Source organism: Cydia amplana, chromosome Z (assembly GCF_948474715.1).
Source record: "Cydia amplana chromosome Z, ilCydAmpl1.1, whole genome shotgun sequence".
Classification (NCBI taxonomy): domain Eukaryota; kingdom Metazoa; phylum Arthropoda; class Insecta; order Lepidoptera; family Tortricidae; genus Cydia; species Cydia amplana.
This window is the reverse complement of record NC_086096.1, coordinates 13,043,844-13,068,871: the sequence shown is the minus strand read 5'-3', so window position 1 is coordinate 13,068,871 and position 25,028 is coordinate 13,043,844. Positions and strand designations below refer to the sequence as shown.

Here is a 25,028-nt window from a genome sequence, read left to right as displayed (position 1 = left end):
TTTCCGTTTTCGGTTCCGATAAAACCACATCCGTTAACCCTTCGTACGCTTAAACACGGATCCGTGCGTGAGAATTTAAATCTATTGTTTTAAATGTCAAGGTGACTTTTTCAATGATCAAATTTGACAGGCCGCATACGAGGGGTTAAGGCCCTGTACACAATGGGCCATCGCCGGCCAGTCCAAGGGACGCAGCCATGCGGTAGAATGAGATAGCAATACCACTTGCTCCCTCTAACGCATAAATGCGTCCCCCAGAATGGCCCACACTGGCCCATTGTGTACTGGGGCCTTAACATCCCTGATTTCAATAATGTGTACATATATTTTTATAATTATATCGACGTGTCGGAAGCGTGTTGATCGAAGATCATGAACGTCGTTGTTAAAAAAGTATAAAACGCATATATAACTGGTCAAGCAAATCTTGTCAGTAAAAAAAGGCGCGAAATTCATATTTTCTATGGGACGATATCCCTTCTCGCCTACATTTTTCAAATTTGCCGCCTGTTTCTACTGACAAGATCTGCTTGACCAAGTATAACTAGTGTAGGTAATGAAAATTCAGAAGATTTGTTAAGAGGAAAGTGGACGTCCATGCGCGATTGCTACCCTTCACCAGGTTGTCCCCATTTTGCTCAAATATTTTCTTTCATCTGATCGCTCAAATATACCTATATGACTTTGCGCACCGCAAAATCAGGAGATGTATTATGGTCACACTGACATGATATTACGTACTTCTCGTTCTGACGACACGAGTTCTATACAATATAATAAATAATTTCATGTCGAATGCGATAAGCGCGAACACGTGCGAAGCACGCCTTCGCATGGGTTACACAAAACCTTAACAAATTATACACCTAGACCTTCCTCAAGAATCACTCTATTCTATTGATAAGTATGTGGAAACAGCATTAAAATCCGTTCAGTAGTTTTTGAGTTTATCGCGAACACAGACAGACGCGGCGGGGCACTTTGTTTTGTGTAGTGATACATAAATGATACCGGTTTTAAATGTTGGGGACACCAAAATTTGCGTTTTACGGGACTGTGCCGCTAGGGGGGCCTAGCCAAGATGCCAAAAGTTTGTGCCTTTCGCACTTTATGGAAGAGTGATAGAGAGACATTATTACCGTTTCGTTAGCTGCGGCGAAAACCATTGGCATTTAGGCTAGGCTCTCTGGTAAGACTGTCAATTGGGCCATACAGGCAGTTATTTTGCAAGATGACATATTGTCAATGTTTGTGAATATTTGAACATGCCAAAGTTCACATTTATGCCACGAACTTCCCATATAACCATTAGTTAATACATATACATATGTGATTGATAGATATTATAACAACGAGAAAAACAAATACTGAACACAAAATTCGGTGTGAGAGATACGAGGGGTATTCAAAATATTCTCGGTATGAGAATGAAAACAAACAAGTACGAAAAGTTTGATATTTTTATTTTTCAATATACTCCCCCCCTATGTTCATACACTTAAAAGATCGATCAATTATTTTTTTTAATCCCTCGTAAAAATATTTTTTATCTTTCGTGTAAAAATGCTCCTCCACTGCCGCCTTCAATGCTTCATCGTCAGAAAATTTATTTCCACGCAGATCCTTTTTAAGATTGGGGAGCAAAAAGAAGTCGCTGGGGGCTAAGTCCGGACTATACGGTGGGTGAGTAACAGTTTTAAACCCACATTCAACAATAGCTGCCTTGGCAATATGAGCAGTATGGACGGGGGCGTTGTCATGCAGAAGCAGAATACCTTTGGTTAACTTTCCTCGCCTCTTTTCTTTAATTACATCCTTTAATTGACGTAGAATGTTAGCGTAGTACTGTCCTGTGATATTTACACCTTTTTCTTTATAATCGATTAGTAATACTCCTTCACAATCCCAAAATATCGTGGCCATGACCTTGCCAGCTGAAGGGATGACCTTGAACTTCTTGGGATGAGCTGAACCCTTAATATGCCACTGCATGGACTCTTGTTTACTCTCTGGGTCATAATGATGAACCCAGGTTTCATCTCCAGTAACTATTCTTTGCAGCACCTCATCAGGATTTTCACCGCACAGGTCAATAAAATCGGAACAACAAGCTACACGCATGTCTTTTTGAAGCCGAGTCAGCATTCGCGGAACCCATCTTGCACTTACTTTTGACATATTAAGATGGTCATGTATAATATCATGTACGGTACCAATAGAGAGATTGGTTACTTGTGCTATAGATTTTACCTTCACTCGACCATCTTCCAATATAAGTTTTTCCACTTTATCAATATTTTCTTGTGAAGTAGCTACTACAGGCCGGCCAGGTCTAGGGTCATCTTCAATACTCTCCCTTCCGCGTTTAAACTCGCTTGACCACTTTTGAATGGTAGATAAAGAAGGAGCAGACTCACGGTAAACACAATCCATTTCCTCTTTTATGGTTTTTTTATTTTTACCCTGTTTTGTCAAGAATTTTATCACGCATCGATGTTCTAATTTAGTTAACATTGTCAATTCGCACAGGATGTTCATGTTTGTTCAGCAATTGCAGAAAAACAAAAGACTATCTCGGTTCGAATTATACTTTTTTTTAATGTCAATGAATAAACCTTAGCGGCCAGTAACGAAAGAAATTTTAGAAGAGGTCGTAAGATATCAATACCGAGAATATTTTGAACGCCCCTCGTAATACAGTAGGCCGTTGTACCTTCTTATTATAATTAATGACCACACTTAGGCATAGTTTTACATATATTTACCCCCTTATTCATAAACGTCTGCTAAGTTAATCAGCTGATGATCGTTGTTTGTCCCTCTCTATGGCATAACTGCAGATAGGGACAAACGACGATCATCAACTGATTAAGTTAGCAACCGTTTATGAATAACGGCAATAATATGTAGTGACCACTGCTTTAGAACTATGAAAATGTCGTTTTTATTGAGACCCGCGAGAAGTTACATTGTATTTATATTGTTAGAGTACACTCAAATTCTTTCAGCTGTTTATTGGAAGAGTCACTCAACAGAATAAGTTATGTGAATGTGTGACCAAGATACAGTATTGTACAAGGCCCAACAAAGATCTCTATCAGAGCATCTGTGCAAACTTACATATTTCTTTACAGTACAACTTTACTTTTAGTCACTTGGTGCTGCGCAGATTATAAATATTGTTACATATCCTGAAAATTTAATAATACGGTTAAAATGCACTACATTTTTGTTTTATTAATGTTATTACGTACAGATAATAATGCACATATAATTATAGATTTATTGATTTATATACACTGTACACTTTTCTTTCAGAACCTTGAATTTACCCGGATCATACAGCATTTTTATATAATCCAAAATACCCTACAATCACAACTTTGTTCAAATATACACCCGCTTATTTACATACCCATTATTGTTGTATAATGTTTTATCTTTTTTACAAGTAGGTACAAATATCAAATCGACATGAGGCCAGTTGAACGACAAGAGGTTAAATGTTTGTAAAATGGTAAGATGCGATTTATTAATAACGACAAATAGTTAAAATCAACTTTTCTCGCTACCGTTAGTTTCTGCCAGACAGTTTTTAAATAAGGTAAACGTACTAGTGCTCGTCACGGTCCCAATACATTAAGTACATATATTATCATCTTTAAACTTAAGCCCCCATTCACACGGCAGCTTTTTCAACGCGCGTTAAAAAAGCGCTTGAATCTGTCCGCACTCTAAATTCGATTTAACGACCAAGGCTTAAAGTCGAAAATCCAACGATTGATATAAAGTGTCACCGCTGTCGTGTGAATTAATACACATGTATCCATTTGTGTCTTTCAAACGTTTTTTAACCTGCGTTGAAAAAGCTGCCGTGCGAATGGGGCCTAAGTCATTGTCAATAGAGGTGACAGCAGGGTGTCATCTATTGCGCATTAGCATGTCGAGCACCAGTACGTTTACCTTATATATTTGATTTTCTACCTTTACATAATAACTACATTTTCAATTACACATAAAAATTGGGTGGCGTGTATTTAATATAGTCTTCATTCACTTTGGAATAAGGTAGAAATTCAAATTTAAAAACCCATCACAAATAAGAAGTAATTTACCTGTAGGTACACATGTGATTATAACTGTAAACTTTTATACACAAATATAATCTAAATGACGGAAACCTTGTTTACTTATTTACGTATAATTTTAAGACATCAAGATCTTCATCACTTAATTTCAGTTTCGCCAAGATAAAAATTAACAGAGCATCGAGACATTCCGATCTCGTACCAGCGAGCCTCAAGCCCAAGAATTAATTTTGTTTGGAATTCCAAGTACATGAGAATATTGTCATTATTTAACCTTTTGGACGCCAATGACCGATATATCCGCACCGTAGGTTCAACGCCAAACATATCGCATATATATTAATCGGTCACATATCACAGAGCAACATAGACCTACGTGCATATGCATAAAGTTCAATTTCAGTTTTGACACTTCGGTGACGTGGCGTCAGCGTGACAGCTTTTGTGTTTGACACGGCGTCGAAAAGGTTAAAGATAAAACAAATAAATGTACGTTTATTGTAGTTACATGTACGGCCCGAGTAAATACATTATCGTTTGGTTAAGATTTCTTGTGATACATTATAATTTATAGGTATATCTAACGCTGTCATGACAATTAAGGAATCGTATGGACAAGGCGCAGACGAGATTGCCGCGGGCATAGAGAAAAAAATACATAGATTGCTCACTCCATACATCAGTTTTAGTACCAAAAAGACTATTAGCATCTAGCATCGAGTAGCGGAACTATCAGTACTGCTACTTGACAATAGATGTAGCACCGACCGGAAAGTCTTATGCTGTTGAGATAAGACTTTCCGGTCGGTGCTACATCTATTGTAAGTAGCAGTACTGATAGTTCCGCTACTCGATGCTAGATGTAGATACTGAAATTAATAGTTAAGTGATGTATGGAGTGAGCACTCTTGTCTTATTATATTTCTCTATGGCGCGGGTCAGGAATGCTCAATTTACAGCTATCATTTTATTGATGACCAACCGGCTAAGTATTTACCAGTATCAGAAAAAAGTAAACAACAAAATTTTTGTAAATATATACGAAACTTTCTCCTCGTTACAATAATAGCACAAAGGTATTATTATAAATTATAAGTACTTGTGAAATCTGCATGCAAATAGCGACTAATTTGATTATATTTTCATGGTCAAAGCATTTATATGATCAATAACATTCGTTATCGAATATCGTCCTTAACATAAAAATATTTGAACACATAGAATATATATACAAAAAATGAAAACATATTTTTTATGAATAAGGACTTTTTACATTGAAAACATTACGTTAGTATATTTGCGCACAAAGTCCAGCTCGTGCGTTAACGTTACGGACATTTCCAAAGCATGCGTGTATAAATACAGCAGAATGTTATGTGTGAATAATAAAATAAGGCAGTGGCTAGAGCACCGGCGAGCGCCGTTGCAAACACTATTTTCCCATAAAAAAAAAGGGAATATCCATTTAATTCACAACGCAGTTGTCTAGTAAAAAGATTGCAAGTTCACAACCTTACACCATGCATAAAAAAACATACAAGGAACGGAACGTCAGAAGTGATATTTGGAATTTACTTATTACTTTTAATTTTTGTGTGGCAATGAACCACATTTCATTCACGTCCAATGGATAACCACAAATGTACAACTGTCAAATAGTGACACAATTATTACTGACGATAAGTTAAGCGTAGGACACAGATACGTCGCCTAAAGGTATGTAACCAAAACCATAAAACAATGCTAAGTTTTTCTATCGTGTGATACCCATGTCATATATTTTTGGTATCGTCTTGGGTCGTCCCATTCGTTTTTCGTCAAGTTCTTAAATTAGTCCTGTTCTGCTTTCGTCACCCATTCTACATTCGTCACAACCGTCGGTGGCTTTCAATGTAGAATGCGTGACGAAAGCAGAATAGGACTAATTTAAGAACTTGACGAAAAACGAATGGGACGAGCCAAGACGATACCATATTTTTCAACACACTTGGTCGTAAGATGGTTTTTATCGCCGCTCTTAGACTCATAAGAGTGGATAACAATAAATGTGAGTTAATAAACAGTCGTTTCCTATAACTGACGAAAGTTAGATTAGATTTTAGATTTGAACTTGATAACTATGTATCATCAAACCATTCTGACAGTACAGTTACTGTAATTTAAAATAGGACGAACTATAAAAGTCCATGTTTTCCTCGCAAGTGTGTTGAAAGAGTCACTATCTCTCTTGCTTTATTGCGCACGAGCGAAAGAAATACCGCCTAGGTAACGTGGGCGACATAGCACACGAATAATAATGTACTGTTTACTTAGGAACGTATTCACTTTCAACACTAAGTTATTATAATATTATAATTTTATAAGTTGTACTTATAGGTGTACTGCGTTAGGAACTCGGTTTGAACTAAATGTTCTTAGCAATTTTTACAGCGGTTGTGACTTGTGAACACTGTGAACATACTAACATTGATATAGTGAACTTGTCATCAAATAGTTTACCTACTGCCGACGAAAGCAAACGGTTCTTTCTAGTGTCAATACAATCACTAAATCGTTCGTTCAGATGTAAGCGTAAACATACCGCAGAGGCGTTCAGATTGAGATTGGTTTCACGCGTGATAAACAATAGTATACTAGGCGGGATTGTCTCTTGGTAGGAAGGTACGCGTATACAACATCTTGTGCCACGCCCTCACGCACACTACTAAATTGCAAAATCAGGACTGAAACATTGATGTTACAATTACATTATAATGAATATATTAGTTTCTATCGGAAAATATCTCACTCATATCTTCAATCCAGATCAACAACTATATATCACAAAACGGATGTGCATGGCGACCAACATATACTTAGATTTTATAGTCTGTCAAAATCTTATAAGTTAATTCACTTCACTTGATGTATTATGCGTCATGGCTAATAATAAAAACCAACTAATAGTCTATCGTAAACTAAACTTTGTCGCGTTTCCTTGCAGCGTTAATTATGTCACTTTTTGATTTGGAACAATGTGTCCTTATTGCTCGGGTTCGACGTAGTCCAGTACAGTGAAATCAATGTACTTGTCCGATCGGAGCCGTCATGGCCTCGTGAGCCGCATTTTGCGAACTGTTTCTACATAGTGCTTGTTGTGAGCCATGACCGACTCCTGCAGCTTGGGTGGCATCTCCTCCAGCGAGGGCGCGGTGCCCTCGTCGATGTCGGTGCGTCGATAGAACAAGATGTAGGGCGTGCTAGAACGATTCAAGCCGCTCAACTGGCCCTCTTCGGCGGCCGACACGACGTCGTCGTTGTACATGTGCCACTGGCCATTGTCTTTCGCTAGTGTGTAGTAGTGGCCGGAGTCGAGCGTGGTCCCGGCGTGGATAACGGCAGCGTACAATATGTATGCGGAGTGGTCCGCCTGGGAGCGCACCGTCGGCAACGTCACCGTGTGGTTGTGGTGAATCGAGAGCATTAATTTGGTTTGAACTTGCAATTTCGGCTCAAATCTGTAAACAGAAAGCGATAATTAACAGTTAATTTTATCACAAACAGACCTTTTAGAAAAGTCAATTTCAAGAGCAGAAAATCGAATAAAAATGTTAAACCTACTGGACGCGGACTAAACGCACGCGAGCGGCGGCTGATGAGTCAAAAAGTATTAGAATTTTTTTTTACAAATCGAACCGTACGGATTGTTTACACTCACTTGAAATTCTTTAGCACCAGAATGAGAAACTTGGGCGTAGTCTCGATTAGCACGCTCCTCTCGGCGTCGCGCAGGCCCCCACAGTCGCGGCACTCGTATCTATTGTCGCCGGACAACCGCTCCTTGGAGCAGTAGAACTCGAGCAAGCTCTGCACGCTGTGCTGGGTGCCTTCTAGCTTCTCGGGGAACGCGAGCTGCAGGTCCCGGAACACGTCGCGGGACAGCGAGGACGAGTGGCACTCGGTGCACTCGACGCGCGTGAGCAGCACGCCGCCGAACATGCTGTCGATGAACGAGTCCCGCCGCAGGAACGCCGACTCGGTCATGCGCATTCGCTTCTTTAGAGGCAAGTGCATTTCGGGGTCGCCGTGCCGTTTGAGACCTGAGCTGGAACCTGAAACGAGTAAAAATACGAAAAACGTCATCGTCATTTTATTGTAAATGCATAAAGCACACTTGTACTTAGATCATCATCAAAGTGGTTGTGTTTGTACGTCGTACGTCGATAATAAAGGTAACAAAATTAATTCGCGATAGACCCGATAAAATTATGTCTTATTATGTGTTCAAAACGCGAAAGTTTTAAATGTTATATTGGTTGGAATTCACCACAGTAGCCCATCAGATGACTCAACAATTTTGTGGTATTGTTAAAAATTGTAAAGTAAAAATATTGAATGCCACGTTTATTCTGAGGTTGTACAATAAGGAGGATTTGTATTGTAGTGTTAGTCAAAATTGCTCGTATGTACTTTAGCGATGTTCTCCTATGGCTTTGGCTTACACGGTAAAGCACGCTACTCCGTCTGTTTCACCAGACTTATACAACTAGTCAGTTGCATAGAATCTCTTCAGGCATTGTGAGTTTTTTTGTGGTATTGTTACACATAAACTTGGAGTGTTTTTCTATGTACCTTTTTGTGACAAAAAAAACATGTGTAAGTCAGTGTCTATGTCTACGAAGTCGATAAACTGACCGGCAGCGCTGCTCCCGGGCCGCGGCGACACGGACCGGCGGTTCGGGCCCGGATCTGAATGTTCACCGTCACTGTAAGAAAAACTTTATTTAGATTCTAATACCTTTAAACGAGCAATCCTTGTTTATATATATATATATATATATTTATTTATTTCGGGGATCTCGGAAACGGCTCTAACGATGAAATTTACTATATGGGGGTTTTTGGGGGCGAAAAATCGATCTAGCTAGGTCTTATCTTTGGGAAAACGCGCATATTCGTGTTTTTATATGTTTTCCGAGCGAAGCTCGGTCACCCAGATATTCTACATTAAACAATACAACAGCAAGTTTATGAAGTACAATATATGATGAGGAGGAAATGAAAATCGGAGTGAGATCGGGATTGAAAATCTCAGTAAAAACATTGGGGGAAATTATAGTCTTTACATTGGCTCGCTTGCGCCTAGCATGGCAGACATTTTTATGTTTCGTCTAAACAATGGCCTATGACGGACGATTAAAAGGGCCGCCGCAACGTCGTGCGTGTACGGAGCGCGCACACGCGGCGGGTGCAATCCTACTAGTCAAATCAGCTTCTTTTCTAGAACTGTCATAACGATTTGCCAATATGGAATTTATATGAAAACGTGTGTAGTGACGTCACGGTCAACTCACCTACTTTTTATATTTCTATATGATTTATTAAATAGGAATTGTGTTTAAAAATAACTTCTATCTATGTTTTCCTAAGACTGATCTAATTTATTTATTTTAAATAGAGGAAAGTACCCAAATGTAGGTAAAATCCGTCGCACGCGCCCGCGTCAGTCAGCGGCGCACATAATATTTTTCGTTAACCCGCTCGCCTGCCCCGAGCACACGCACGACGCTGCGGAGGCCTTAAAATGCCTTATTATTAGCGATTGTCTATTATCACGAGCACGATCATCGGCACGCATTCCTTTGATGACCGACAATTCACGGATTATTCACAGCTACAGGCAATGATGGCAGCTCACAGACGATTATGGTCGTCACACAATCGTGCATGGCTAATACAGCCATTGTGTAGACGAGCCTTTATATATGATATGTATTAAGCTTTGGATTCCTCCGAAAACGGTGCCGTCATATGACGGCCGTCATATAGCGGCCGCTAAAAACGGCCGTCTTTACGGTGGCGACATGTGGAAAGTACCACGGCGTCATAACACACCGTCATCCATCAAGGTCAAAGCGGCAAATTTGAAAAATGTAGGCGCGATGGGATAACGTCCCATAGAAAATTTGAATTTCGCGCCTTTTCCTACTGACAAGATTTGCTTGATCATCTATAATTTACTTGGAGGATGAAATATCATCAGAATAGGAAAATAATCGTAGTACGGAATCATTTATTCAACTCTCGTGTCATTTATTCAAAATGGCGTCACCGCTATCTAATAAAACGTTCACGAAACTATCGACACCGTCATGACGGCCGTCATCTTACGCTACGTTGACAATCAACGTAACGTAACGCCGTCTAGGAAACCGCGCCATCTTGTTTACATAGACAACGTTCTAGTGACGTCAGTCAACGCTATATAGCGGCCGTAATATGACGGCACCGTTTTCGGAGGAATCCAAAGCTTTAGTAAAAGTGTTCCAGTTACCTAGAGTGTGGTGGCGAATGCGGGCTGTGTGGGAGGGCTCTGCGGCCGACAATGATGGGCGGCCGCGTGTAGTCGAAGTTGCGGTCTGACCCGTGCTCGTGAGACTGCAGTAACTCGAATAGGTACCTGATGGAAAATGGAACTTCTTGTACACACAATCATTTGATTAAAATTATGAGGCATGACATCTTGCCAGATCAATCACTTTCTCAGCATTTTCTGAAGTATTAGGGGAATGGCATTTCGTAAGAAACATTCTCGGGGAGTGGAATTCCTCAATGCTAGTATTTTCCCATCCGCCCGTCTGCTTCCCAGCTTGTTGAATAAACTGGTTCACTTATATCAGATAAAGTTCTTAAAATTATAGTGTTGAAAGAAAAAGTTAGCATCGAACCGTTGGGACGCTCGTTTTGTTTACATTTATCGATGTACAGTACATGTAAGGTATTGTACGTAATATCTATCTATATTTATATAGATAGAGATACACTACCGTAGTGTATACTTACCCTAGAAATTCAGAGCTGTCATGCTGGTTGTCCTTAGTAAAGAAAGGTGGTTTGACCACAGAGAAGAATTCGTCGGGGTTCAGTTTGGTGCTGATCGAATGCATCATTTTGGCGAATAGCATCCCCATCTTTGACCAATATGGCACTGCGTTCATCTTCAAAACTGTGTGGGTACTGAAACTGTAGTAATCAAAAGCTATTTTAGGACAGATATTATAAAACTGATTATCACATAATAAATTTCTCGCATAAATTTACAATACATTACATATTATTCACCTATATATTTACTCTACACTAGTCTACACTATGACCTCAAGGATTTTCATGAAATGTTCAAGCGCAACAACAACACCCGTCTGAGAGGTCATCACTGAAAGTTAGAAAGGCATAAGTCCCACAGTAACCCATATTAGCATTTTTTGAGCAACCGAGTAGTGAGGGCTTGGAACAAACTCCCTGAAGATGTGGTTTCAGCACAAAATGTGAACCAATTTAAAAATAAACTAGACAAGCACACCAAGCATCTACTTGTCAGTGACAACTGTCAATGATTACTGGATACAGGCAATATCAGTTGTCACAACTGCCTGCCTGCTTATAGAATAATAATAATAATAATCTTTTTGATTGTGATTAACTGTGAGTTTTTAAATCCTAAACCAAAAGACAAAGAAACACTATTCGCGAAAAGCATTGCAGAATAATGTGGCTGCAATTTAGAAAGCTAGATGGCGTTGGACAGCTCCGCCGAAACGTTTAACACAACTTAAAGTGACATTTCTAATTACAGATTACATACAAGCACGCTAGATATAAAATCAAATCAAATATTTAACAAATGGTCACGAGCAACGTTCCTCCTTGTATTACCTAGCTAGTTACTGGATAATTACTAATATAGCCTTGGAAAAATCTGCCACTCAAATTATTAAACTAGTTACATCCTATTCGATTTGTAAGAACACATTTTTTTCAGTTCGCAATGCACATTTAATTTAACGAAACTAGATAGATGTATGTTCTTTATACGAGAAAGTACTGAATAACACTTAAGCTGCTTTTCCACCAGCGATGTGCGAGGATGCGTAGCGTGGGATGTGTTTTTAAGAACCAATAGAATCACTGCATGCTGAGCGAGAAAAACAAATGAGTTCTATTGGTTCCTAAACAAACACATCCCTCGCTACGCATACTCGTACATCTCTGGTCGAACAGTCTTAAGCACGAGCAATTTGCTTATAAATATTGCAAATTCATGGATGTAAAATCCTGTCCTGAATGTCTGACTTAATTAAATACATTGTATACCAAACTCAATGCTACTATTTTCGCTTTGCATAAATTGTGACAAACATAAAACATACAATATTTTTTGCATGCAGAGTACTTAATTTGGAGTAGCAATGGCAAAAAAATACAAATAAATAAATGGTCAGTAAAAAGAACAATTTATAACATAAGGGCAAGCAATAAGCAAAATAAACAAAATCATATGGATGCTACGGCGGCATATGCTCGGCATTACTAACGTCCATTCAATAAGTATTATATATTGACAAGGCGAAGGAACGCCACAGGGAAAATTCAATTATAACAAGAATAAACAAGTGAAACATAACATGCCATTTGCGCATAGCAAAAGAAACAAAAAATAAGCTATTTGGAATAGTAATATTCGATCGTTTGTTAAAACGGTTAACGTCTTCTATACTACAAATAAATACATGAATTCTGCAAAAAAATAAACGCACACTTATTTCAATTTGCTTAATATAAAGAACCAATCAAACGCAGGGCTCTGCATAAAGTCATAATCAAAACCAGTACGCTTAAGTTTAAACTACCGTGAATCATGCAATTTATTTCCAATATCAACCCGGTTCTCACACACTTATTTTACGCTTATACATAAAACAATATCATTTGATATTTACCAGTCGCTTTTCGGTGAAGGAAAACATCGTGAGGAAACCGGACTAATCCCAATAAGGCCTAGTTTACCCTCTGGGTTGGAAGGTCGGATGGCAGTCGCTTTCGTAAAAACTGTGCCTACGCCAATTCCTAGGATAAGTTGCCAAGCGGACCCCAGGCTCCCATGAGCCGTGGGCAAATGCCGGGACAACGCGAGGAAGATGACATAAAACAAAATATACCTTGCGCGACCGCACTGCGCACTGGTTACATAGACTAGGCTTAAAACTAGAGATGCCACGAATATTCGGCAACTATTCGGTATTCGGCCTATTCGGCCTCTGCCGAATATTCGGTATTCGGCCGAATGTTGCCAACTATTCGGCCGAATACCGAATATCTCTTACACCTAACTAAAAAGATAAATTACACAATAAAAATAACCACATACCACTAAATTTAATGTTTAAAATGTTTTCTTAGAAAATTGTTAAATACGAAGACTGTTTTTTGAGCATTTGTTGATTACTAATCATTTAATTTTTATGATAGGTTCGATTATATTGCGTTTGACTACATTCATTAGTTCTGAACAACCAAAATTAAATCTTAGCAAACGTTGTGTTTTGTTGGCGAACAGTTTTCATCATAAATGTGACTCAAAATGTACAAATGTTATGGCGCCGAATATTCGGCGCTTCGGCCGAGGGAGGGGCCGAATATTCGGTATTCGGCCAAAACCACTATTCGGGGCATCTCTATTTAAAACGCAGTGCGATTAATTTCTTGCCGGGTTTATATTTTAACATTCGCAATCGCATAGTTATAAAAAAAAAGTAAAACTCACGGTCTAGTGACGAGCAGCGCCTGCATGACGCTGTTCATGTAGCAGGTGTTGCCGAGATTGAGCAGGCCGACCTTACGCATGGGCGTGTGCGAGTTGACGGTCGACAGGCACACGTCGCGCGCGCGCCACGGCGGCCGCTGCAGGAACCGACAGTCGCGGGAAGCCATGTGCCGCTCCAGGCACGACATCTGTTCATCATTTGAACTGTGATAAGGTGCTAAGAGTTGTGACCACCCTAATGTGTGGTATTATTTATAAAGAGCAGCTTGGGTAAAATAAGCAATTGCCTTACATTTCTTGTGAAAAATTCTGTTTTCTTGAATTCGTATCATTTTATTTATATTGTTTCACTTATGCTATAAAAGCAATGTTTGATTAGCCAATCAAACAATCTTTTTTGGGAAGTTTATTAAATATCTTTATACTCATACATATAACGCTTTTTGAAAATAGTGCCAATTTAGGGTTAGCGCGTATTATATCGTACATGTATTTGGTTCGGATTGGTTGAGTACTAGTTTTTTTTTACAGGAAACAAATCTGGATTATTTTTTACAAATATGCAGATTTCATATATATAGTGATGGGAAAGTAAGTATCCTGTTATTGATGAAATATGATCTACATGATTCCATTTGTTTGATACCGTAAACGGAACGAATGTTTTTTTTTTTTGTAATGTAAAGATTCTATCTTTATTGCTGCTGTTTCCCCACATTATTAGTCCGTAACGCAGATTTGACATTATATATGAGAGGAAGGCACGATCGATCTATAGGTAGTGTGTATTGCCAAGAAATAAAAGGACAGTCGAGAGATTTAACCCTTTAGGAGGTAACGGCAATATATTTGCAGTCAGACAACGTCAACAATCTTAGATATTTTGACACACTATTATTGCTTTAAAAAAATATTGGTTCACCTTTTCGACGCCGTGTCAAACACAAAAGCTGTCTCTCAGACGCCACGTCACCGAAGAGTCAAAACTGAAATTGAACTTTATGCATATGCACCTAGGTCTATGTTGCTCTGTGGTCTATGACCGATTAATACGACTTTGGCGTTGGACCTGCGGTGCGTATATATCGGTCATTGGCGTCCAAAAGGTTAAAGGGTTAATATTTCTGTTCCACTTCATAACAATCAATATGGAATCCGGTAGGGAACTAAAATGGCAGAACAAGATCCAAATCTCACCAGATCGGCATGTTTTTCCTTGAACATGTCCTGAGCGTCGCCTTTGAGCAGTTCCATGCGTCCATCGACCATCGCCGTAAGGATGTCCACCACGTCCTGCAGGATCTGTCGACTCCACTGGCCACTGTCGGCGGCTAGGTTCACTAGCACGGTACCCACGTGCGGGGAGATCTGATGGAAATACAATAGAAAAATCCAAAAAACTTGATAATTTTGTGAAAGATTATTTTTTGATAGTTTTCATTTTTGTTACCAGCTTTTATTGATGACTGTACTTTTCTTTCAACAGGGAACTTTAAAAAGCAGTTATAGGGTTGTGACAATACAAATTAGAAACGAATTTTTACGATTCTCGATTAAAATCTGCAAAGGTCATATAATCGATTATATTGGTGATGATTTAGATTTTTAGGTGAAGGTATTCACAATTGGACGCGACTGAAACGAGTTGAATAAAAATAAAAGATATAAATCATTTATTCAGTAGAAATATACCCAATTTTACGATACGGTCAATAAGTAGCATAGCATAGAATAAAAATACCCAAATCACTATAGGCAATAGGAGTTTTGTTATTTTTAATCAAATTTTCGTAATTGGAAATCTGCCACGTGAAACCTTGTACTACTAGTACTCACTCTGTCGAGAGCTTCGGCGGATTCTCGCAACGAAGCCATGATGTGGAATATGACATCAGCGACGGACTGGCGGAGCGCCACCGGGTTGCCCATGGCAAGGAACAAGTGGCCGACGTTGTCTACCGACACCTCCACCAAGAGATCAAAATGTTCATTTTCCTGTAACGAAACATCATTAAATGATGATTATAATGTTATTTGGTTTCTTTTAAAAGCACACACAAAATGGATTAATTTCAAAAAGCGCTGGTTAGGGGTCGTCCAGAAATCATGTCCCCCCTCGACATTCCATAATACATAAATAGGCTACATGACTAATTTTCATATTTATGGTATCAATCGATCGGGTTTGTTTTTAGGATCAAATGTCTATATGGGACCCATTGCATTAAAGTAACACAAAAGTCAGAAATTATAGTCAAAGGCCGACAGTCGCACTTCACTCCCGAAACGCCCTATACAAAACGGCCAGGGGCCGTGACGTCATCGCCCATCTTGTAGTATGGACAAAACAAGAAAATTGCGTTTTTGTCGGTGAAATATTGCTTTTATGTATATAGTTGCTATACAATATTTTTTTGGATGAAATGTAAGGAATCGAATGGTACCCTTACTTTTATCGTTTTTGGAAGTTAAAAAAATCTTAAATTTTGAAACTTTCAGGTCCTGTATTTTTGTAATTTTTCAATATTTTATTTTAATATCCACATTATTATTTCTTTTAAGTCTCGCCGTCATGTACAATTTATCTTAGTTTGACTACCATTTCATAATGTATCTCTCAGTTACTTAAAGTTTAGCTGGAAGAGATCCCTTAACGGGATAAGTTCGCCTTTGTACACATTTACTGGATTATCTCTGTGTTATGTACTTGTTTTGTGCAATAAAGTGTTTACTACTACTACTACTACTACTACTATTATTGTGATAAATTGCTCGTTTGCTATTTTACTAGATTATGTTATAAAATTCAACATGTGTCATCATCCCTATTGTCATTATATTTTTCAAAGGTAACCAAGTGTAGGTACCTCTAGAGCCTTGATGTAGGCCGTGACCCACTCGCCGAGCGTGGGGGTGCCGTGCCACTCGTACATCCAGCGGTAGAGGCAGGAGAGCGAGGCGCGCAGGCCGGCCGCCTCGGGCGAGTGGTCCGCCTGCTGCACGAGCCAGCGCGCCGCGGACAGCGTCTCCTCGCCGTTCAGCCCGTCCAGCACCACGAGCACGATCGACGTCGCCGGGCATGCGTCCGACTCTGTGCCAACCAAATATAACAATAAATAAATAAATAATAATAATAAACAGCCACTGGGTAGAAAGCGGCGCACACCTCTCGACACCCCTGAGCCGCTCACACCGATGTTGCCCCTGGTCGTCTACGCGACGGCAGTTTCAGGGGCCCATCTAGTGCGCGGCAAGTCACCACCTGCCTCGATAACTTGTGTAAACCTTGTTATGGCAGGTGTCCGTAAGTCTTTGCAATAGCCCAGTCTCATAGTCCACCCAAACTTCAATCCATAGACCGGTATTCTGTTCACTTTTTTTCTACAATAGTCCCAATGCCTGCTGAGACCGGTTCATGGTTGTCTATTGTTGCACCTGTAAACAGGCCCCAGCAGGCGTTCTACATGACATTAAAGCTCTCCAAAGGCTCTCTACGTGTTGGATCTATATCCCCACGCAAGCCTATCAAAAGACCGGGATTTATAGGCCCGTGATCCCAAAAAAGGATCTTACAAATAATAATAATATATATGTATGTATATTGTAACTTTGATATATTCCATACTGTAATATCTTGTATCACGGTGCTTTGATATAGTAGCGTGTGTACTGGGCAGAGATGTGACTTATTTGAAATACTTGTATTTAAAATGCAAATACTAAATGCAAAATACCTATTTTGTATTTTGTATTTAAATACCTTTTGAAGAAAACTATTTTGTATTTTATTTGAAATAGTTTTTGGGACCTATTTTCTATTTTCAAAATACAAAATACTTTATAGTAGGTAATGTAGGTAGGAGTTACAATCTCTTCTGATGTTACAATCCTGGCAACTCTCTCATACTGTTGAATCTGTTTAGTAACGTCGCACATGACCACAAGCGTAGCGAGTGGTTAAAAAAGTGGAATCTTGAGTGTTGCGAGGGTTTCAAGGTACGAGAGGAGAACAAACTTTTCTGCCCTGATGAAACTTTTCTGCACATACGAGACGTTTTCATTATACTAGAGGCATTATACTAGCTGTAAAACATTACAAATCTAAATTAATGCTTTTAAAAATTGTCCGTTATAAAACAACTAGAAATTTGCACTTTAGATAGAGGACTGATTGACACACTGTTTTCAAAGAATGAAGAGAGTCTTTTCAATTCGGATATTCTGAGTAATACTTTTTAATTCAGACTAGGTATTCACTATTCAGAGTACCTTTTATCGCAAAGTATTTGTATTTTTAAAAAGTATTTTGAAAATACCTATTTCGTATTTTGTATTTTAAATACAAATTCAAAAACTATTTTGTATTTTGCATTTGAAATAGTATATCAAGGAAGTATTTGTATTTTGTATTTAAATACTTTTTATAAAGTATTTTTCACATCTCTGGTACTGGGTAACGTGTTATATATTCAGCTTCTATTTGTAAGTTAATCGAATCTTTCATAGCTGTTGGAATCTCTTGTATAAATAAATAACAAAAAATGTATAAAAAAAAACAGATTTCCACCTGAAAGATAGAGGGTCATTTTTGAAATAAAGTATAGGTATCCTATATACGCACATATAATGCACTTAATAAATTCTTATTATGTATTTTTGTAACGCAAACCATATACTACACATATTTACTGAACATATTTTTATTCATATGGATGGAAACGCTAAAGTGGGACCAACGTGGAACACTTTTAAAGAAAAAAAAATCCAGAACCTGTCCTTATTCTGAAGAAAGTTAAAATTAAACTAATATAGGTAAATCATTAATGACGACCAAACCTCTCTCAAAGTTCGAATGTAATGAATGATAGAAGAGCGCAGCTGCAGGAATATCAGCAACATAATTACGTAATTAAGCACCGTCCGTATTAAACTACAGACATGGATACAATCAAGCTTTTGCCACGGACACGACGCAAAGGCAAGCCTTGATTGATGACTACTACCTAGGAAACGGCTGACGCTTAAGTCTGGACCGTCTGGGACATAATTACATTAATTACTTTGTTAATTCTTTACCGTAACAGCAAGATATTTATCTCAATAAACGCGTTGCTAGTTAATATAAATTTTAGTTCGCATTGGAGAATATACTTGTACCATACTGTAGTTATTCCATCTCTTGTAGAATGTTAATTGTTTGGCAAGATCTTAGATATTTTGATATTGCCTACATTTAAACAAAAATATCTACGAATAAAATTGGTTACACTAATATTATGTTGATAATCATAATTTTGATATTTCAAAGATCAAATGAATGTTTTCAAACATTAAAATAACTTATTTTATAAAATATTTGAATTTCCCTGCCTTTCCGTGTATAATAGCAATAGCAAACAATCGCACGATTTGATTGATGGTAAGCAGTTGCAATGGGCGATTGCAATGCCCGACATCACATGCGCGTCGCTGACCCTGTAAAAGACGGTTTACTCCTTTTTAAAGAACCCTTTCAACCGGGTCTACGCAAACACTACGCGCACACGCACTTCGTTCATCAAAATCAGCTCAGTGGTTTCCATGTGCAGGATGTGAACTGCTCGATCTACTGCAGCAGCTCCCACAGCTGTTTTGTTTTGTTTTTATTTTAATATTATTATTATAGTTTTTTTTATGTAATTCGACATTAAGAGACCTTATACATCTCTAAGTAATTGTATTACGTTAGTTTGATTTTGTAGTTGTAGTTGTATTTAATAATTGTTGATGTATTATTATAATGTTTTTGCTTGTATGTAAATTCAATGTTGACGTGTAAAAGTGCCCTTGTAGTCTATTTGCTGAATAAATGTTGAAGTTGAAGTTAAAGTTGTTCGGTACTCACGTGGGTCGAAGATGAAGGAGTGGAACTTGTCGAGGACCGCAGTGATGAGCTCGTGGCGGACCCCGGTGTGCACGGAGCTGACCACGCGGTGGAGGAACTCCTCGACCGACTGCAGCAGGCCACAGCTGTTGTTCGGTACTCACGTGGGTCGAAGATGAAGGAGTGGAACTTGTCGAGGACCGCAGTGATGAGCTCGTGGCGGACCCCGGTGTGCACGGAGCTGACCACGCGGTGGAGGAACTCCTCGACCGACTGCAGCAGGCCACAGCTGTTGTTCGGTACTCACGTGGGTCGAAGATGAAGGAGTGGAACTTGTCGAGGACCGCAGTGATGAGCTCGTGGCGGACCCCGGTGTGCACGGAGCTGACCACGCGGTGGAGGAACTCCTCGATCGACTGCAGCAGGCCACAGCTGTTGTTCGGTACTCACGTGGGTCGAAGATGAAGGAGTGGAACTTGTCGAGGACCGCAGTGATGAGCTCGTGGCGGACCCCGGTGTGCACGGAGCTGACCACGCGGTGGAGGAACTCCTCGACCGACTGCAGCAGGCCACAGCTGTTGTTCGGTACTCACGTGGGTCGAAGATGAAGGAGTGGAACTTGTCGAGGACCGCAGTGATGAGCTCGTGGCGGACCCCGGTGTGCACGGAGCTGACCACGCGGTGGAGGAACTCCTCGACCGACTGCAGCAGGCCACAGCTGTTGTTCGGTACTCACGTGGGTCGAAGATGAAGGAGTGGAACTTGTCGAGGACCGCAGTGATGAGCTCGTGGCGGACCCCGGTGTGCACGGAGCTGACCACGCGGTGGAGGAACTCCTCGATCGACTGCAGCAGCTCCCACAGCTGCTCGTCGGTACCAGTAGTGCGAGCTGCACACAAATAATGTTATTTTTAACAGAACGAATATTTACCACATTTCAAAGTTTTTACTAATACAGAGTTCTCCAAAATTTCTCAAGAACGGACACTCTTTTCATACTTTTGAAAATATTTAACCTTTACGCCAGCAGTGTATACAGCCAGCGAACAATTAATTTATAAAGGCATATTATCTCTAATTCACACTACATCTAATTCGACAAGCAAGTTACTTGCGCCAGAAAATAGTCTATCGCTATACTCGCTTTATCACCGCCGTTTCGCCACTGCTGACTTATGATTTGCAAAAAAACTCGCGCGAGCTCATCGCGAGCCCCTTTGACTCGTGCCCAAAAAACCGCTCCAGACGCGAGCCGAGCCGCGAGACGAGCCACGAGCGCACCGCTTACACTCGCGTCTCGTGGCTTGGCTCGCGGCTCGACTCGTGGCTCGCACGAGAATGTAAATCGGCCATTGCACAGGTAACAATAAAAAGGTAACAATTAATACTTACACAGACATTTGACAATATCTTGGCAATTCCTAACAAGTTCAGACGGAGGCGGAAGATAATGTGGCTGCTCGTTCATTAACTTGATATACTGCATAAGCGAATTCAGATCAAGCTGGCGATTGTCTTGCACCAGCTCATGCTTCTTCACCGCCATGGTTGGTCTAAACAAAAAACATATTGATGGGCACACATTTTTCTCAGCTCATTACATAGAACCAGAACGACGTTTTTCTAGGACTAAGAAGATGATGCGGGCGAGAAGAGAAAAATCCCCGAAATTCTAAAATACATTGGTTTCCTTTTTATCAAAATTTGACAGCTCACATTCCACAAGCGCAACAACTTAATGCAGCATGAGCTTTATCATTCCTAATAATTCTTGATCAACAACTACCATTGCACCTACCCACCCAAAGGGGAAATTAGCCAAGCCTTTATGGTGTTGTACATTTAGGGTAGATCCTGCAGCTATTTGAAGTTGCATGTTTGGATCGAGAGTTGTAGTAGGTGGCGATCACAATAGATCAGCGATGGTCGCAGTGATACATAGGCTTTGGAGCCTTATATAGCCCCTAACAAGAAGAAGAAGAAGAAGAAAGCCTGTAAAGAAATAGTGATGCTAAAATTCACGTGAGTCGAGCAATCTTCCGAAGCTCAGTTCAGACTGGTGTTTTAGTAAGGATCTTGAAGATACTTAACTAAATTTAGGAATCGAGAAAAAATACTTAGGACCTAAGTTAGGTCTATAGAAAATCAAATCGACAATGTGCTATATAATAGTTTCCAGAACCAACCAGAACACAAACATAAGTTGCTTGTTTTTATGGCGCCAATCCATGTCGTGATTTGTTATCGACCGGGTTGCGCGCTATTTGTTAAACGTAAGTCACGCAGCAACGTAACGCAATAACAAACCATTGACTTAAAGCCCCGTCTCAATATCGCGCGGCAAACCATCGAACATTGGCTCGCGATATGGAGACAGGGCTTAAGAGGTATCAAAAATCCCAAAAAAGTTTTGACAGTACAATTGTGCTAAGGCTGGAAAGGAAATTACAGTACCTGAACTGACTACGCTCAAAATAGGAAAAATCACCAATAATATATTGCACTGGGAAATAGTTGGTATCCGTTTTAAGGACTTTATTTTTTTATTTTTTTTTATCTATTTTGCACCCACCCAACTTAGTAGAGTATTCCTATTTACAACTGTTAACTTTAACAATGGCAATGCTGTATGTCCATTACCTCATTTAACATTGGGTCTAACAGTGAAATTCCAGTACTATAAATAGTTATCTAGGCAGTATACCTACACAATGAAAGTCAAATAGTATAGGATTAAGGTGTGGTCGTGAAAAATGGTAATAGGTTTTTTGTATTTTTTTAAATGATATTTGTCAGTGAAAGGAAAGCTCTCCAGGACTGCCAAAATAGTATGGAAAGAAGCATCTTAAATATAAGCTTAGAGATTGAATAAAACTGGAGGACATTAGAAAGAGAACAAAAACAATCACCGTAAACCACACTATGAAATTATGAATGAACTAATGTGGAAGTGGACTGAAGACATCACAACATGGTAACCAAGAGATGGAAAAAGGAAGGATGGGTGGGCAAAAAATGAGACAGGAAGACAAGTTCAGGCAGGTAGCTGGAGCCTTGTGGAGAAGACAGGCTCTGGACAGAGACATGTATGTAGGAAAATGGGAGAGGCCTGTGCCAAGGGCAACCAGACAAAATGTCTGCAGAGAAATGCTGAAGCCCTGTCTCCATATCGCGCGGCAAACCATCGAACATTGGCTAATGGATACCGGGCTGTTCGATGGTTTGCCGCGCGATATGGAGACAGGGCTTAATAGTAAGCCAATTTTGAAGCATGAATTGGTCTTTGACTTGAAATGTCTTAAAAGGGGGCTAATGCAAAATTGTAGTTTTTATATTTTCTTGTTACACAATTTTAAAATAAAAAGGGAAATGACATGAAAAAATCAACATGGAAGCCAGATTATATTTGCAAGGACAGACTCTAACCAAAACCATAATATGTCTTCATGTCTAATTTTTATTAAATTGTATATCATTATCCTACGCCAATTCTTGGGATTAGTTGCCAAGCGGACTCCAGGCTCCCATGAGCCGTGTCAAAATGCTGGGACAACGCAAGGAAGATGATGATGTATATCATTATCCTGCATGTTACCCCAAGATTATAAATTTAACATAAAATTGCGAATTATATAGCCAAGAACCAAGAGTGTGAGACGCAATATTTTTGCAATGAATAATGTAGGGAGTTTCCAGAAAATAGTGTACCTAATTAGCGGGAGATGTTAGGAATGTGAATCACTATCAGTTTTGTGCGTGTACAATAATTAAGCATTAAATTTCAATAAAAACTTGGTTTTTGAGTTCTTTTCATAAACTACAAGAAATATTATAATGTGAAAAAAGGCAATAAGTTGATAGATTTCATGCTTAACAGACATCACAAAACTGACAGCAAATAACTTTTCTTAACTATTCATGCTAATTGGGTACACTATTTTCTGATAACTCCCGTAATGCAATCACTGAGGAACTGGAGCAATCATGGATGCTTCATAGGTTAGCCAAACATGAGTTCATGGTTCATACTTAAATTAAATACAAACTGACATAATGGAACTGTTGTACCTCATTGACCAAAAGACCCTGTTACATGGTTTCATTGTTTACGTTTTTATCATTAGTTTCATATTGACTAAAGTTTCCTATTCAATTGTTAGAAAATATAATGAAACATTTATTGAATAAATTGATTAGCAGTATCTTGGCATTATTTGAAACTAATTGCACTACAACTTGCACATCAACCTGTGCACAATGTTTACTAACACCCTGTGTATATAATATATAGCCATACATGCATAAACCACATTATTCAGAAAACCAATGTATTTTATATAGCTCATTGCATAATTGCTGGAGACTTCCAGGAAAGTATGTTCCAGGAATTCAAGTAAATAGTTAATTGATGTATGACCTTTGGCTGCCAAATGTCTTGACCTACCTCTCACGATTGGTCACTGCCTCTGTGAGTGCAGCCATTCTTTTTTATGAAAATAATGAGTTTACATAAAGTTAGAATTGCGAGAGCGGACGAGACGTCCGCCAGCAGACGGCGCGCTCATTCGCCGTCCGGGTGAGCGCTACCTACGCCAGAAACCCCAACCCCGATATCAAAATATTGCATCCCCTCTATCACATGCGCATTTGCATCCACCCAGCAATGGCTCTGTAACTATTAACACCAGCTCCATAAAATGGCCTCCATGGCTCATCTGATAACAAATGATTACCATATAAACGGTAGTAAATCGCATACTTACATGCTTATGCAAAACGCTGACAAATAACAATCACTGCATATGAGTTCACCACTTCTTGTCAAAAATAGAAATACACATTGTCCCTTAAACCATAGTATCTTTTAAATCTGTGATGGAACGACGACAACATTGTGGAATCCCGTATGGAGAATTACCACAAAAGAAACATACGTATACTTCGAGTGAATTCGTATCCCTACACAAAGTAATCACTATTATGTCCGACTTCATTGAACATCGAGATTAGTCCAGTTTTAATTAACACCGTGACACAATGCACAATGTCTTGTTATTTACATGAACAAACTCGTGATTATTCCAATATTGATCTCAGGTTGTTGATATATAGTTTTAAAAGTGAATAAATTGATTTTTGTTTCGATATCAAAATCTTCCATGAATCGAAAATGTAACCAGACCAGTTGTCTATGAATTGACTAAATCAAACCATAAACAAAATTACACAGCAGCCAACCGACCGAGGCCCACCAATAAAGCCCCCCCATTCACACTCCTACATTTTAGTCCGCCTCATTTTCTAGGTTTGTGTATGGGGGTCGCGGACTACGTGCCGTCCTACAACACCCAAGTAGGATGCCTCTTGGGTCCTACAAGTCCTGCAAGCCCCACCCACCTCTGCAGTCTGCCGCGGGATTGTTTGTGGTTTGACGTCCTACGTTGCGGACTGCCGTGTTTGACGTATGACAACAGTGCGCGCCATTTTTTTGAAA

General features: G+C 39.4%; 1 protein-coding gene across 1 annotated transcript; it reads right to left on the bottom strand.

Moving 5' to 3' along the window:
- Nucleotides 1–6,734: 6,734 nt before the first annotated feature.
- LOC134661200 (ubiquitin carboxyl-terminal hydrolase 35) lies at nt 6,735–24,769 on the bottom strand. Its single transcript, XM_063517168.1, has 12 exons — nt 24,298–24,769; nt 20,927–21,087; nt 20,271–20,423; nt 16,539–16,762; nt 15,508–15,666; nt 14,869–15,039; nt 13,672–13,859; nt 10,911–11,090; nt 10,402–10,527; nt 8,763–8,833; nt 7,786–8,179; nt 6,735–7,585 (listed from the first exon to the last, which is right to left on the bottom strand). Exons 2-12 carry the CDS (start codon nt 21,078–21,080, stop codon nt 7,174–7,176), a joined length of 2,232 nt encoding a protein of 743 aa, XP_063373238.1. The 5' UTR covers nt 21,081–21,087; nt 24,298–24,769; the 3' UTR covers nt 6,735–7,173.
- Nucleotides 24,770–25,028: the final 259 nt, after the last annotated feature.

Coding starts and splice junctions, on each gene's coding strand:
- LOC134661200 (XM_063517168.1), bottom strand. CDS start 21,080: ATGGCGGTGAAGAAGCATGAGCTGGTGCAAGACAATCGCCAGCTTGAT. Junction 15,040..15,507: donor CCGCCGAAGCTCTCGACAGA/GTGAGTACTAGT, acceptor TATTTCCATCAG/ATCTCCCCGCACGTGGGTAC. Junction 11,091..13,671: donor GCGCTGCTCGTCACTAGACC/GTGAGTTTTACT, acceptor TGATTACTACAG/TTTCAGTACCCACACAGTTT.